The sequence below is a fragment of the Gymnoscopelus braueri genome, assembly GCF_963280865.1.
Source record: "Gymnoscopelus braueri genome assembly, chromosome: 4".
NCBI lineage: Eukaryota > Metazoa > Chordata > Actinopteri > Myctophiformes > Myctophidae > Gymnoscopelus > Gymnoscopelus braueri.
In genome coordinates, this window is record NC_137605.1 from 39,596,564 (window position 1) to 39,612,769 (window position 16,206).

The window sequence follows — 16,206 nt, forward strand, 5'->3', positions numbered from 1 at the left end:
GGCCAAATGCTTATTAAACTGGAAATTAAAAAGTTTGAGAACTACTGAGCTACAGTATGAATACAGGATAGAAAACGACTCAAAGGAACATTCACCCAGACATGGTTGAGCGCAGTCTATTAAACAAACTTGTTATTGATTGGACACAGACTTCAGATCACATATATTGTGCAGCAAGCATACAGTGTGGTTGCCATAAGGACACTAATAGATATGATTAAAATGACCGTAATTATTGAAAAAGCTCCGGGGTGGGGGGGATTTGCACCAAAAATCCCCTGCCCCCCTATTCAGACGCTACTCAATTCCTCATAATATTATATACAGTATAATCAACGGAAAAGCTGGGTTACTAGACAACGTTACCGGTTTTGAAGTATGTCTGGAATTTCCCTCAAGCCTCCTGATGCTATTTGTTTGGACTGAGTCTCTGAATACAGTAGGCCTAATAATGTCTGATGAAAATAGAAGCCCTTGTCTCTCTGCAATGTAAACCATAAACTTTCCCCTCAACAAATGTAATAAATTAATTTATAATAAAGCTTGGGGTTTGTTGGGGATGAACCCGTGGGGAGGCAGATGGGATATGGGGTTTAAGCTTCTGAATAAATTATAAGTGTTTGTTTTCAACACCCATCATCATTTCCCCCAAGTCTCTCTACAGTACATCTTTATGTTTCTGCAGTGGTGGAAAAAGTACTCAATTTCTTTACTTAAGTAAAAGTATCAATACTGAAATGTAGAAGTACTCTGTTACAAGTAAATGTCCGGAATTCAAAATGTACTCGAGTAAAAGTACAAAAGTATTGGCATCAAAATTTACATTGTTACTTAAATGTACTTTAAGTAACAAAAGTAAAAGTACTCATTATACAGAATGTCCCATTTCAAGTTTTAAAATGTATATGAATCTTTTGAAAATAGTAGATCTACAAGCTCACAATGGGTCGCATCGTGACGCATCGTGAGCTTGTAGATCTGCTATTTTCAAATGGCCAAAATGTATATAGGGCTGAAGTGTAGAAGTAAAAGTACTGAAAATTGGAAATACTCCAGGAAAGTAAAAAATACCTCAAAATTGTACTTAAGTACAGTACTTGAGTAAATGTACTTAGTTACTTTACACCACTGTGTTTCTGTCAGTCTATCTTCCTATACACATGCAGGCAGAGAGGCATCCACACACATGCAATAAAGATCTGAAACCATAAGAAATAATCTCACACTGCCAGATAAAACCATGGTTTAATAAAGGTTAAAAAAAGAACATTGGACATTATTTTATTATTATTTTGTCCGTTTTCGCTAATGGAACAAGTTCAGCCTTTTAGCAGAAAAAAAATCACTGTTTACATGCTCATTCATCTTGACCTGACATTCAAGGGCAAACACCACACAGCACCTACGTACTTACAGCTGAGTGGTGAAATTAATTAAAAGGTAAATGTTTACTTTTCGCTAATAAATGTAAATCATTCAAATTAACTTTATAACATCAGCCACTTTTATGCAGAGATCCCGCAAAAATAATGGTGTGAAGAAGAAACATCGTTAACCACTTTCAACCTGGCGTCCCTATTTTGGGAATGTCGTTATAGGCAAAAATGTTTATTTGTAATTTTCAAAAATAGCTTGTAGATCGGCAATTCTTTGCTGCATGACTCCATCGTATAACAAAGTATACATACTGTAGGGCTTAAGTCAAGTGTATAATGCTGGTATTGCAGAATGAGAGGCACGGCGTGTAACAGCATCAGCCATCTGTTTTACAGCTGTTTTTTATATTATGAGATATAAGATTTTATACTTTTACAACTATAGACACACTTATTTCACAAAACCGAAACAAAATGGATCGACGACGTAGCAAACCGCAGTCACGTAAGCTGAAGTACTGAAGCATTTTGTTTTCTTGCTCTCTCTCTCTCTCTCAATCTCTCTCTCTCTCTCATACACACGCGCGCGCACACACACACGCAAACGCACACGCTATACATTAACAATGATAGCCTACGCATTTATTTCACAAAATCTATTTACACTTGGACTATAATTAATTGAAGGTAGCCTAGCTGATGTAAATATGTTGATGCCACTGTAAGGTCAGGACTGACTCGTGTCTCACAGATTTTCACAGAAAAAAGACAGTGTGAATGCTCATATACAGGATGCATTTTGAACGGGTCTTCTATCATATATATTTATAGTCTTGTATGTATGTGTCTGCTTTGATGTTCCACTCACTGGACTGCTGTGAAAGTGGAGTGTGCCACGTGGGTGTCAATACAACGTTCTCTCAGAGGTGGAACAATCTTTTGTTCCTTTGTTGTTGGTGGGGAATCCAAAAAGATTCCAGCACACAGCTCTATATCCAGTATGGAGTGAAAAAAATGTATAAAATATTCGCTTGGAAATTCAGGCCACTGATGCGCTTTGAATAAACTTCAAAGGCTAAACAGAGTGGCTGTGACAAGCTGTTTCTGAAAGTTTTGTTTAAGCCAAAGTCTAATGTTGGTACTGATAATGAATGCGTAAATTTTGTCTTCCACTGAGTGTTTTTATTTTGTTAATTTATTTTTCTTAACCCATTAAAATCAGGAAAGAATCTGTTATTTTTTATTTTAGCTATATATATATAGCAACATATGTTTTTCAGAAAACTCAAGTGGTTCTCAAAAATAGCAGATATACAATCTCACAGAGCATCACTTCCTGCCGCGCTGTGAGCTTGCACATCTGCTATTTTTTTACATTTTGAATTTTTTTAACACAAATCTTCTCTTCTGGGGGTCTCCTGGCACAAAACATTTTTAGATGGGGGAGGGGGCGTCCGCGGCCAAATCCATATAATTATGGGGGGTCCATGGAACAAAAAAGTTTGAGAACTACTGATTTAGAAGGCATTTGTTGAATGGGCCTCAGATCTTAATGGGTTAAGCTATTACAAAGGGCACCCATTTAGACCTGAGGCCGATTCTAAAAACGCCTTCTAAATCCTGTCCTAAGTTTTCTGAAAAACTACAAATATTGATTCAAAATTTACCAAAAAAAGTATGTTGCTATATACTGTACATACTGTAGTAACAACAACCCCAAAAGGGGTTCCTGTCTTCAAAGGTATAGTTACAAATAGGGATTCCCGACCTAAATGTGTTAAATGGATGAGAGTTTGTAGACAACAGCTCAGCATTCAACACCATAGTCCCCTCCAGACTTGACACTAAGCTCAGGGTCCTAGTACTCGACAGTGGTGTAAAGTAACTGAGCGCATTTACTCAAGTACTGTACTTAGGTACAATTTTGAAGTATTTTTCTACTTTCCACTTTTCAGTACTTTTAACTTCTACTCCACTACATCTCAGAGGCAAATATTGTACTTTTACTCCACTACAATTATTTTGAATCTTTAGTTACTAGTTACTTTGGATATTTTGGTTATTATTACAAAACATACATTACCCAGAGCCCTATATACATTTTGGAAATTAGAAAATAGCCGATCTACAAGCTCACAATACGTCGCGATGCAACGCATTGGGAGCTTGTAGATCTGCTATTAAAAAAAAATAAAACAAATTGAAAACTTGTGAAATGGGACAATTTCTGCGTACTTTTACTTTTGTACTTTCACTTAAGTACATTTTAAATTCCGGACTTTTACTTGTAACAGAGTATTTCTACATTGCAGTATTGATATACTTTTACTTAAAGTTGTACAATGCAAATTCACAACTAACGATTTTTAGCAACCTCTGCTGGTCACTACCGTCACTGCATACAATTTCCGTGGTCCTCGATTACCCAGAATTCCATTCGTTTTCACCGGAAGCCGGAAGCGTTTCAAAAAGCGATCTTTTAATTGTTTTATACTATCTACGGATCGTTTCTCTTAGCCAGTGGAGCATTAGTTACCATGAGCTGTGCTTTCTTTTTCTGTTCTTTTTCGATCTTCTAATCCTACATTCTCTTAAAATCAGCGTGAGGTTCCTTTTTGTTATTAGCGCGATAGTTCCTGGCCAAACAGGAAACCGTTGCGGTAGTTCCTGGCAAAACAGGAAACCAGTGCATTTCCACCTCCGTTTTCCGGCCAGATGACGTCATTTCCCCGGGAAAGTCCCCCCAGTCCACGTTCAATATAAAATATATAAATAAAAGGCTTCCGGGGGTGAAATTCATGGAGTGGGTGTTGTGAAACTTTTGCCACTCAATTTAACTTTAGTTTTGTTGAAAACGTTACCTAGTATGCCTTTAAGTAAGAAATGTGAGTACTTTTTCAGTTTTTCCACCACTGGTACTCGATCAACCCCAGGCTGAGCAGATGGATAATTCTGGACCTCCTGTCTGTCTGTGGTGAAAAAGGCAGAGCAATGCCTCTTCCACCTCAGGCAGCTGAAGAAGTTCGGCATGGGGCCCAAGGATCCCGCTGGCCTTTTACAGAAGCACCACAAGCCCATCCTGACTGGATGCATCACCCACCGTCTGGCATGTGAAATGCTGCGCTCTCAACCGCACAAAGCGCTGCAGAGGGTGGTACTGTAGGTATGGACAGCCCAGAGCATTTAATCCATCAGGACCGGGAACGCATCTGTGACATTTTAAGATTTCTTTGGCTATTCAAAAATAGCAGATCTACAAGCTCATAGCGCGGCACCGAGTGAAAAATCTTGACATTTGTGCAAATCTTTGAATACATGTATATTTTTTTTAGACAAATGTTTTAACTCAAATCTTTGCTTCTGGGGGGCCCCCTGGAACAACATATTCTGATGGGGTCGGTGGCCAAATACATAGAATTTTGGGGGTCATTGACATGAAATAGTCTGAGAACCACTGATATTATAGCAACATACGTTTTTTTCAAAAAACTGTAAGGATTTAGAAGACATTTGTAGAATCCCCAGAAGCAAAGATTTGAGTAAAACATTTTCACTTAAAAAAATATATTAAAAGATTTGCACAAATTTTCCACATTTAAAAAAAAAATTACACGTCTACAAGCTCATAGTGCGGCACTCAGTGCCGCGCTATGAGCTTGTACTGTATATCTGCTATTTTTTTTATTAGAAATCTAAAATGACACAGATGCGTTCCCGGATTGAATGGGTTAAGTGGATGAGAGCTTCCCCTCCATCCAGGATACTTTATAGACACCGGACGTCAGAAAAGCCCGTAGGATTATCAACTACCCCAGCCACCCCAACCATGGACTGTTGGAGCTGCTACCATCTGGCAAGCGGAACCACAGCCTCAAGGCCTGGACCAGCAGGCTCCGGTGCAGCTTTTTCCACCAGGCAACCAGGCTTATGAACAACAGACACTAACGGCCTGTTGCCTGTCTACCTATTACACACACAATCACACATACTATATATGGGCAAACAACCTCACACACATATGCACATTCATTAAGGCAGGATCTACACACACCACACACTAATATATTTATTTAAACACATCCCACACACACACAGGCACCCAGAACCCTTTATGATTATAATTGTACATTAGTGATGCACCGCCACCGAAATGAAAATTCTTGGCCGAAACCACAATTATTTTTTATTCCAATTTGTTGTACTATTGCTGTCATGGCTGTGATTCTGTCTTGTGTTTACTAATCTGGTCTCCCCCCTACGTCTCCTCCTCGCCTCCCTAGTGTCCCTCCCTCAAATTAATATTGCACTAGAACACTAGAACAGTGCCCGTTGGGCGCCAGCCTACTCGGGAACGATGCAAATAGGGAATGCATGCCCCACCCTGTTATGCAATACCCATTATACCCGTCTGTGTCTCTTTTGTGCCCATATGAAGATCTTTGTATGTCTGTCTGCCTGTGTCCCTTTTATGCCAATATGGAGATCTCTATTATAACTGCCTGTCCTTGTGCCTTTTATGCCCATATATGGAGATCCTTGATGTCATCAGTATATGGCCATATCTATGGGCATGCCCATATATGGGCATATCAGGGGATCGGCAGTTCTGGAAAGTCCTTGTGCAGTGGTAAACGTCTGTGGAGAATGTGTGGAGAATGTCTGAAGAGTGCAAACTGACGGTGGAAAGTAGACTGACTAAGTAATCAAATGGCAGGTGTGGGGCATTTGTCAAATCAAGCTTAGGCTGTAATTACCATGGCAACCCCAGCCATGACTCATTTGGGCCACGGCCAGAGCCTTTTCTGGTGCTTATCCGACCGGCTCTACGCCGGGCACTGCACTCCCTCGGATCGCCTGCGACGTACGTACAGATATTCCCTGCATTTATTGTAAGATATAAAGTGATGCACTCAAAGCAGGTAAAATAATACGTCACTCTATTGTCCACCAAGTTTATTTAGTTACTATTATTGTTTTATTGCTTTTTTGTTTGCTAAGACAGTGAGAGAGAGAGAGAGAGAGAGAGAGAGAGAGAGAGAGAGAGAGAGAGAAGGGGGGAGTGGAGAACACTGAAAGAGAGAATGACAGTGGGCATGAAAGAGGGACTATGCAGTGGGCAAGTTACGGTAGCCTGTGCTGATTAGAGGAGTAATAATCGCACATGCACTGCATCTAAAATTACCACCCAAAAAAGACTGGCGTGGCAGGCAGAACTGTCGGAACGTGTCCTCGTTTTCTGACTGTAAGTCCTAAGCAGCATTAGTGCCTCTTAGCTGAACACGGCAAACCTGGGATTCAGACTATCCTTGACGGCAAAAGCTTAGGATGTGTCATCATCAGAGTGCATGCCAATGCAATGCATGACACCCATCTGCCACTTTCAGACACACGTACCACAAGTATGCATACACACAACACAGCACAAGTACACCCACGAGTCCACGACGATTGCAACCTCCATCTCTTGCTGCATGCATCAAAGATTCAAACATTTTTTTAATTCTCTCTCCCTCGGCCCTCCACCGCTATCCGTCAGCACAGGTATGCTGACGGATAGCTCTTTATTTTCTTGCACAATAACGTCTTTCTTCTGATATGTACTGTCTTCTTTTTAAATACAATGTGCTAAAAATAAGATCCTTGTAGCACATCATCCACATTTGTGACAAGATGACAATATCAAATCTCTCACCTGCCTGAACCACCTCACATTCAACTTAATTGAAATCAAGAAAAAGCAAACAAACAGAGAAAAAAAGAGAGAAATTGTGTGCAAAGAAAATAAGCAAGGGATAATTGACGGGTAGCTGGTCATTATTGAAAAATAATTGCTTACGGCAATGAAAGTATTCCATAAGGGCTGTAAATGACATGGTGTGTTTGTTTACATGGCTGTCATGTTGGATACAGCATAAAATCGAGCAGCGCAGGTTGATATGAGCAGGTGCTCTGAGTCTTTGATTAGACAGCGGTCTGTTATTGAGCTCATCTGTCATTATCCCGAAATAACACACCGCTGAATTCAGCTTGATTGACCGATCAGAATCAAGCATTCAACCAAGCCGTGTAATAAAAACAAATAAACTATAGAACATCTGCGTTACCTCTGAACACCCCTCCGAGTTGAGAGATGGCAACATTAATATAGAGCAGCCACTTAACAGTCAAACTTCGCGCTCTTGTGCCTTTCTTTTATTCATTTACCCCACGAGAGAAATAAGTGCTGGTGGGGAGACAGAGGGACGGAGGCGAAGGCCGAAGAGGATCCCTCTGGCTCTCTGACTAATGCATACAGGTCAGAACTGGGAACTGACAGCACTGTGGTGGTATAGCCAAGGTGAATGAGTGCGTCTGCGAGCGTGTGCGTGTGCGTGAGCGTGAGCGTATGCGTGTGCGTGTGTGTGTGTGTGAGAGAGAGAGAGAGAGAGAGTGCCTGCATGCATGCATACAGTATGCAGTAATATATTGTCGCTGTCGGTCGGAAACCTTGTATGTCCAAAACAGTAACCTTTCTGAAAATGGAAAAAAGAACCTGTGTTCTCTATCGTATCGAGACTATCTCTCCACCCAACATATTTTATATGTATGGGTGGAGAGATAGTCTCTTCACTCAGAGAACAAAGGTTACAATGTAACCAAATGTTGGATCCAACGTAGTTCATATTTTATTGTCACAAGCTCTTGTTGATACTTTTCATTGGTTCAATGCGACGCATCATGACGCGTTGTGAGGTTGCAGATCGGCAATTCTTTCCACTTTTGACACGGTGGCAGTATGACGAAGAAGTAGGGCATTATTTGACAAAGAAAACATGAAAAGTTTCAATATGGAGATACAAGGTTTCTGCCCAGCATCCACGATACAATTATACTGTATGTACTGTATGCGTGCATGTTTGAGGAAAAAGCGACATGGAGGTATATTTGTAGATACAAGACTGTCTGATTGAATACCTTGAGTGTATATTTCTGTGCAAGTTTCAAGAGAGAGGCAAGTGTGTGTTTGCCGTGTGTGAGTGAGTGTGTGTGTGTGTGTGTGTGTGTGAGTGCGCCTGCCTGAGTGTACGTGCATGCAAGTGTGTGTTGCGGGCTAGCATGGTTCGTAAGACTGAGCCCCGCAGGGATTTGCTTGCCTCTGCCAGCCCCCATCAGCACCATCAGGGGCAGGTGTCAAAACTGTCGAGGAGGCTGTCAAGGATTAGAGCTCGGAGGTTGAGGAGCTTCAAACAATTACACACGCGCGCGCGCACACACACGCGCGCGCGCGCACGCACGCACGCACGCACGCACGCACGCACGCACGCACGCACGCACGCACGCACGCACGCACGCACACACACACGCACACACGCTCGCTCGCCATTAACCCATTCTAACCGGGAACGCATCTGTGTCATTTTTATTTCTTTGGGCTATTTAAAAATAGCAGATCTACAAGCTCATATTTTTTTGAAAAATCGTGAAAATTTGTGAAAATCTTTGCATACTGTATATATTTTTGAAAGCAAACATTTTTAACTCAAATCTCATACTAACTAAGAAAACGTATGTTGCTATAATATCAGTGGTCCTCAAACTTTTTCATGTCAAGGACCCCCAAAATGATATGTATTTGGCCGCGGACCCCCATCTCAAAATATGTTGTTCCAGGGACCCCCAAAGATTTGAGTTAAAAAATGTTGCTTTAAAAATATATATATTCAAAGATTTGCACGAATGTTCATGATTTTTTTTAAATAGCAGATACTGTATACAAGCTCGTAAGGCGGCACAGAGTACGAGCTTGTATATCTGCTATTTTTGAATAGCCAAAGAAATCTTAAAATGACACAGAATGCGTTCACGGTCTTAAAGGGTTAACTGCCTTCAGTAACAGTCATGCGACCACAGGCTCCTTCAAAAGTCTCAACATCCCGCTGAACAGAACGCCTTAATAATGAAACACAGCCATGAGATATTACACATCAGTGTCAGCCTGGATTTTCCTGGGAACTTCACCGGAGGTCACACTACTAGGCACATTGGGGGACATGATAGCATGCGGTTTTAAACCTACAACTGGTCGAACCTACAACCTGCAACTGGTCGATGATGCAGGCTGGGGGTCTGGCCACACAGTCTGACTTCACTGCCCGCTAGAGGCCGCTTATCCCCCTGGGTCACACAGTTATTTCTTCTGTTGAAAATACCATAAGGGTCATCTTAGATCGTGTCATATAAGAACTGAAATAACCAAATCAGCCCCTGAAATTTTACTCATAATGGATATAAAGCATCAACTGACAAAAGTACTAATTGATCCAAAGAAAATGTAAAAAAGCTGGATACTGTACAAATGGTCTCCGTTCTCTTTCACAGTTTCTTTTTCTGTCTGTCTGTCTGTCTGTCTGTCTGTCTGTCTGCCTGCCTGCCTGCCTGCCTGCCTGCCTGCCTGCCTGTCTGCCTGCCTGTCTGTGTCTCCCTCTCTCTCTCTCTTTGTTTCTGCCTCTGCCTCCACACCTCATTCTCCATCTCTGTGTGCGAACCGAAAGCCAGCTCTCCCCTTTCTGTTGCAGTGACAGCAGCCTACGAAACTGTTCCTTAGCAACAATGTGGCGCCATTTGCCTCGTGGGCTTTTCCTGACACAGCCTTACTTTGGAGCCGTTCACTGCACAAGTTAATCCTCCCTGCGATGCTCACTTTTGGGCACCAACGCCAGCTATGCTAATCTATGCCTCCACCCAGGCACCATAAATCACAGCAATGTGCGGCGCTTTAACAGGCGAGCAGCAGCTCCCTCCCCTTTGTAGACTCGCTAACTCTGACGGTAATCAAGCTCACGGAGTATGCAAACTGCTGGAGAGAGGCCATGATTAACCATTGAAATATAATTACTGTGATCCTCATTGCACGATGAAGAGGAGATGGTAGACATCCATCATCCCATGTGTCAGAGGAACTGTTCAGCCACGGCTCCAGGCGACCACAGGTATACTGTAGCTTGTTGGTTGCAGGCGAGGGCGAAATGTTTGTCTCAGATCAAAGGGTTTTATGTTATATCTGGACACTATATCTGACATTTTCATATTACTAGTCTTATCACAATAAGAAAGCATGATATGCTTTATAGTATATCAAAAAGTAATACAAATCTTATATCTCCTCTTTTATCTGCAAACTAAACCAAATGACATTATCTGAACACAGAAGAACTCCACTGTGTCACCTTGCCTGCTAATCTAATTAGATCTCAGGGTGTATAAGTGTGTGCTTTGTACGGTACATGACACTGGTGCTACGCATGCCAAGGATGGTACAGCATGGTCGGATGGTTATCAAGGTCGACTGTCTTCTGCAGTGTGCAGTGTGTGTGTGTGTGCGCGCGCGTGTGTGTGTGTGTGTGCATGCCTGTGTGTGCGTGTGTGTGTCTGGTCAGTCTTACCTTGGCATGCCGGCATAGTGCCACTCCAGGTGCCGTTGTTGGTACAGGTTCTGGTGACGGTGCCCTCGCCTCCTACCATCAGGTATCCTGGCTGGCACGCGAATGTCACATTCTGTCCCACAGTGATGTCATCACCGAACCTAAGCCCACTGGCCGGAACGCCCGGGTCACCGCAGGTGATCACTATCAGGGCCAGGGCAGAAATGAGAAATATCACTAAAACTAAATGAGAGTGATGAGCGATGAAACACAAGCGTCTCGGCTGTCATTCCGAGATTTTCTAAAAGGTGCGGTCACAAGAGATGGAGTGGAGGAAAAGGATTTTCAATATCCAACTATGGCCTGAGCGTAGTGGGCTATATAGGGTCACGTTATTTTGCTATTGGTGATGTACAGTGATGCCTGTCAGAAGAACAATTTGCATTTCGTGTTCTCTAAAGGCTCAATCCTGCATATTCTATATTCTATACATATTCTACTTATTGAAATACCATGTGTCAAAAAGGTCTTTTGCATCAGCTACATTTTGAACATTATTCTAAGGAGTTTATCCAATTTTGTGAAATTCTCCAGGCTCCATTTTGAGTGATAGGTCTTTTGACACCTCTCTGGCAGAAGACTGTCTACAGTAGTCCATGGAGTGCCTACTTATGCAAGATGCCTGAGAGCCACATTTTCTAAGAAAATGGCACTTTTGCGTGCCTTTCCACTGAAGGGTTATTTCATGACAAGACCCAGAACTGTCCAGAGAGGTTTGAATGCAATCACGATTTTGTTCTCTCAGTTGGGGATCTTGGATTATCACAATGATGGGAAATAGAAACTGACAAAGCCTGCTGTCTCTGTAGCCCTGAGTCCATATGTGTGTGTGTGTGTGTGTGTGTGTGTGTGTGTGTGTGTGTGTGTGTGTGTGTGTGTGTGTGTGTGTGTGTGTGCGTGTGCGTGTGTGCGTGTGTGTGCTTGTGTTTGTAGCTTTGGAAGACACAGGTTCCGTTTGACTGCTAGGTTAACACATTTACAACCAAACACATTTGCTTCAATTAAGCATGGTGTGTATCTCCAAATGCAGATGGAAGCAGCTGGCATGAATAACAGGCTGATGAAATTTTCAATTGGTATCAATTAAAAAGTGTCTCAAGAGGTTCTGAACAAGCAGACTAGCAAGGGAAGACAAAGAGACAGGCAGACAGACAATTTTCTGCATTGCCACTAAACACTGATATATACTTGATAGAAAACCCCAAAAATGTACAGAGCCAATACAAGTGGTCGGTCAAATAGTCTCCACAAATAATATTCTAATTCTATAACGGAGATGACGGCGGTTTTACAGTTTCCATGTTCCACCAAGTACTTGACTGATCTAAATTTATTCCATAACACTCCATAAAGATCCTTGGCTCGGCCAGTTAGTGCACAGGCAATGCTCCTTTGGGCCGCATGGACCTGAATTTGAATCTGACTCCCGTCCTGTCAGGCATATATCTCTCATCTCTGTGCCCTTGGTTTTCTGTCTTTACCCACTCTCCTATCTGAAGGATAAAGCATAAAAATGCTGAAACAATAAACTGAAAGTACCAGGCATCCTTACGCTTTCTCTCTCCCCTTGAGAACGCTGTGTGACTTTGATCCAGTAACCTAGGCGATCGATAATTATTGAACCGTGAAAATGATCGTCTCCCATAATGCAGGCATATTGAGCCAATCCTGGCATCTCAGGTTTTTAGATGTCCCTGAACGGCTGAACCAGGCCCTAAAAAATATTACGCAGAGTGTTAACTTTACGTACATCAAAGGGCAGCAAGGAGAGCAGAGCTGGGTGGTGCAGGGTGGTACAGGCCATGGGATTGGTGACGGACAGGTCACAAAGTATAGGGAGTAAAGATATGTGCTCCAGCCTCAGATATACTTGGTTGTTCATCGTGTCGTGCACCAAAAATAGCTATTTTTGGTGCATGACACCGGTGCACAACTACTGTAAGTAGAAATCCTGCTTCTCTCTGCATGTCTAATCACACTATCACAGTAATTCCTTTTAATAGAGCCATCTCCCTCCATCATCTGTCTTTGTCTCTCTCTGCGTCTGTGTGTCTATGCACATGTGCGCATGCGTCACACTGCATCACATCCATAGGCTCGCTCATTCCAGAATTGAAAATAGGCACACACCATTTTATCTTCTTTTTGAGATTCAATTACCAACAAAACCAAGACGGGGCGGGAGCGGGAATATGATTATGCTCAAAGAGAAGAAAAATATGTAATTTTGTTTAATAGGTATTCTGGTGCAAATTGAATATAGATCGACACGCTCTTTAATTACCACAGGGCTCATTTGCTGGGACGCGGGCGATAAAAACTGGCTTGACAGTTCTGACGCCTTGCTGAGAGCGAGCTAGGGGGAGACTGCAAGATTTATATGCCATTTGAAATCTGAGGCGGTATTTTACCACTGCTGTTGATCAGTTAGAGCCTCCCCTCTCCTCTAGGCCTGTTCCGTTTGGCTTAATTTATTCAGAGAGGGGGGTTTATTGCCATTGACAAAGAATGTGTTTACTTCAGCGATAGAGCATCTTGCTAGAGCAACGTCTGAATGAAGAAACAGCATGGTGCTTATTGGCACGGCGTAGAGTCATGCTCAGTGACACCCTGGGCCACGTACGATAGGCCTACTGCTCTCTCCGGAGGCGATTCTTATTTCATACGACAGCCGTCGGAGGCGTATCTAATCCTACTGCATTTCGCACCAGGAAGTGGTGCGAAATGCACCACTTCTCTCCTTTTCTTTTCTTCTGTAATTGTTGTTCTATTTCTGGCAACGATGACAAATCCCATTTCTTCCAGATAATGTCACTGAGCTAAATGTGATGAGGCACACAGTAAAATGCACAGTGTTAATTTAACCTGGAATTGAATTAACGCTGAGGATTTCGCTGTGCAGGAGCATCTCACTCTGTTCTCTCAGAATCTCTGATTCTGTGTTGTGGTACTGTGCCAGACCACGTCCCATCCGGGCCAGATATGGTCTATTTTTGACAGCGTGTGGAGAGAGCACCTCATTCATATTTCACAATGCAGGGATGATAAAGCAAGCCAAGATAGGTGTATCATAACTCAGGAAAGGAAATAACACCACTTTCTGTTTCTATTTCTGTGTCCGATACGTACATGTGCAGTTTGGAGCTGTGCCGGACCACGTGCCGTTGGCCAGACACTGACGCGTGGGCGTGCCTGCGAGGAAATAGCCTTCCATACACGAATAGACGATGGAGTGGGAGAAGGTGGTACCGTTAAGGCGGGAAACACGGCTATGAGCTGGCGTACCTGGGTTCGAACAATGCACCGCTGCAATGGAGGAGAGAAGAGAGGAGGTAAAGGTCAGAGTGCGAAAGAGTAATCGATTTTCTTGGGATTCCCAAAGGCGCTGAGAGATGACTGGTGCAGTGTGCAAGATGCTTTAACCACTTAACCACAAAATGTTTCAAAATTATTTTGAAAATAGCCAATCTACAAGCTCACGATGCATTGAGACATGTTGTGAGCTAGATTGCTATTTTTAGTTTTACATTATTGTCAATATAGGTTTGCCAGGGTTGAAGTGGTTAAGGATCCATCAAATATTGTACTATCTTATGTAAATATGATGACATTTGCAGCTGGCGTGTGTGTGTAATATCACCCATGTTGACACAAAGCAACTCATATCTTCTGTCAACACCCCTCTGCCTGTGTGTGTGTGTGTGCGTGTGTGTGTGTGTGTGTGTGTGTGTGTGTGTGTGTGTGTGTGTGTGTGTGTGTGTGTGTGTGTGTGTGTGTGTGTGTGTGTGTGTGTAAACCCCCTAGGAACGGTACACCACAAGGTTTAAGTGAACAGCATTAATTCGTTTTCATTAAAAAGCCTTAGACAATGACCAGGGCCAATGTAAAATAATGAAGAACTCTTTTCACCATTTGTGGGACATTCCGCCTGACAGGATCATTTCATGCTAAATCCTGAGGGAGAAAGGTACAGGGTTTGTTTCAAGTGTTTTCTCTCTGCTCGAAACCATGTTTCATTACTAAATTGATTTACCCTCTCAATCACCTAATTGTCTGGAAAATTTGAAATAGTGATTTCAGCAGGAGACGGAAGTGTGGGCACAGGCGCAATTTCCTGCAGCCAGACGCCAGACACACGTACACACATCTGCACGCTCTCTCTCACACACACACACACACACACACACACACACACACACACACACACACACACACACACACACACACACACACACACACACACACACACACACACACACACACACACACACACACACACACACACACACACACACACACACACACACACAGACGCACACATGAGCATGCACACATTTGAATATTCATGCCCAACCTCAGACATGTACGGATCACAGATAAGCTAATGTAAGCCATATCGTATGACTCAACCGTTGAATAATTCATCTCAAACAAGACGACAGAAATACACAAAGTATCGCAGAAGGCCTGGATGGCATCATAGCCGAGATATTAAGCTGAACATTCATATTGACTGTTTTCTAGAGATTACAGCGGGCCATACATAACAGATGGCTGGACTTTAACAGCTGACATGCCTTTAGATCATAGACAGACAACAAGGAAACTCATTCAAGCAGTGAATCCCTTCCCTGCTGGGATGAAGGGAGAGCTATACAGAGTTAAAACTTAGTAAGTTCAGCTGTGTGTGTGTATGTAGAGAGAGAGAGAGAGAGAGAGAGAGAGAGAGAGAGAGAGAGAGAGAGAGAGAGAGAGAGAGAGAGAGAGAGAGAGAGAGAGAGAGAGAGAGACCTAGGGGTAGAGACAAATAGCAAGATGAGGAAAGACAAGACAGCCAGCCATACATATGGATCGGGAGAAATTATATGAGTTGAGTGAGAAAGAAAGAGAGACTGAGGGAGAGGGAGAGGCAGAAATATAGAGGAGCACTGAGTAGTACATTGGCCTGTCATATAAAAAATGACATTGGTGTTGTGCGAAGCTGGACAGTATAGACAATTGCACCGATGCAGCCAAACCGTTCTCCCCTCAATATCCTGTTGACCCGGGGGGCTAATTTATGCACCACGTGGCGCTGGCTCACCGCGAAGCAATATCTTCAAAATCCAAAATGATTCATTTATCACATTCCAAAAAAGAACTTGGCTTTAGGTCTTTGTAATTAATGGATTTTTTCCCCCCTCTATGGTTGGAGATCTGGAGGCTATGAACAGCACCATGTGCAGGCGGAAAATACCAGACTGCAGCAAAGAGGTACTTATCCATCTGGTGCAGAACTGTGTTAGTGAACATTTGTCCGAGCGCGCGTGCGTGCGTGCGTGCGTGCGTGCGTGCGTGCGTGCGTGCGTGCGTGCGTGCGTGCGTGCGTG

General features: G+C 42.8%; 1 protein-coding gene across 1 annotated transcript in view; it reads right to left on the reverse strand.

Annotated features, from left to right (window-relative positions):
• The window catches only part of LOC308083154 (CUB and sushi domain-containing protein 3-like), a gene marked incomplete at its 5' end in the record, with an annotated part of 383,054 nt that overhangs the window by 33,475 nt on the left and 333,373 nt on the right, over positions 1 to 16,206 (reverse strand). Inside the window, 2 exons of the mRNA XM_080425319.1 lie at positions 10,799 to 10,981; positions 13,967 to 14,143. Coding sequence (XP_080281445.1) covers positions 10,799 to 10,981; positions 13,967 to 14,143 — 360 coding nt within the window. The remainder of the gene's footprint in view (positions 1 to 10,798; positions 10,982 to 13,966; positions 14,144 to 16,206) is intronic.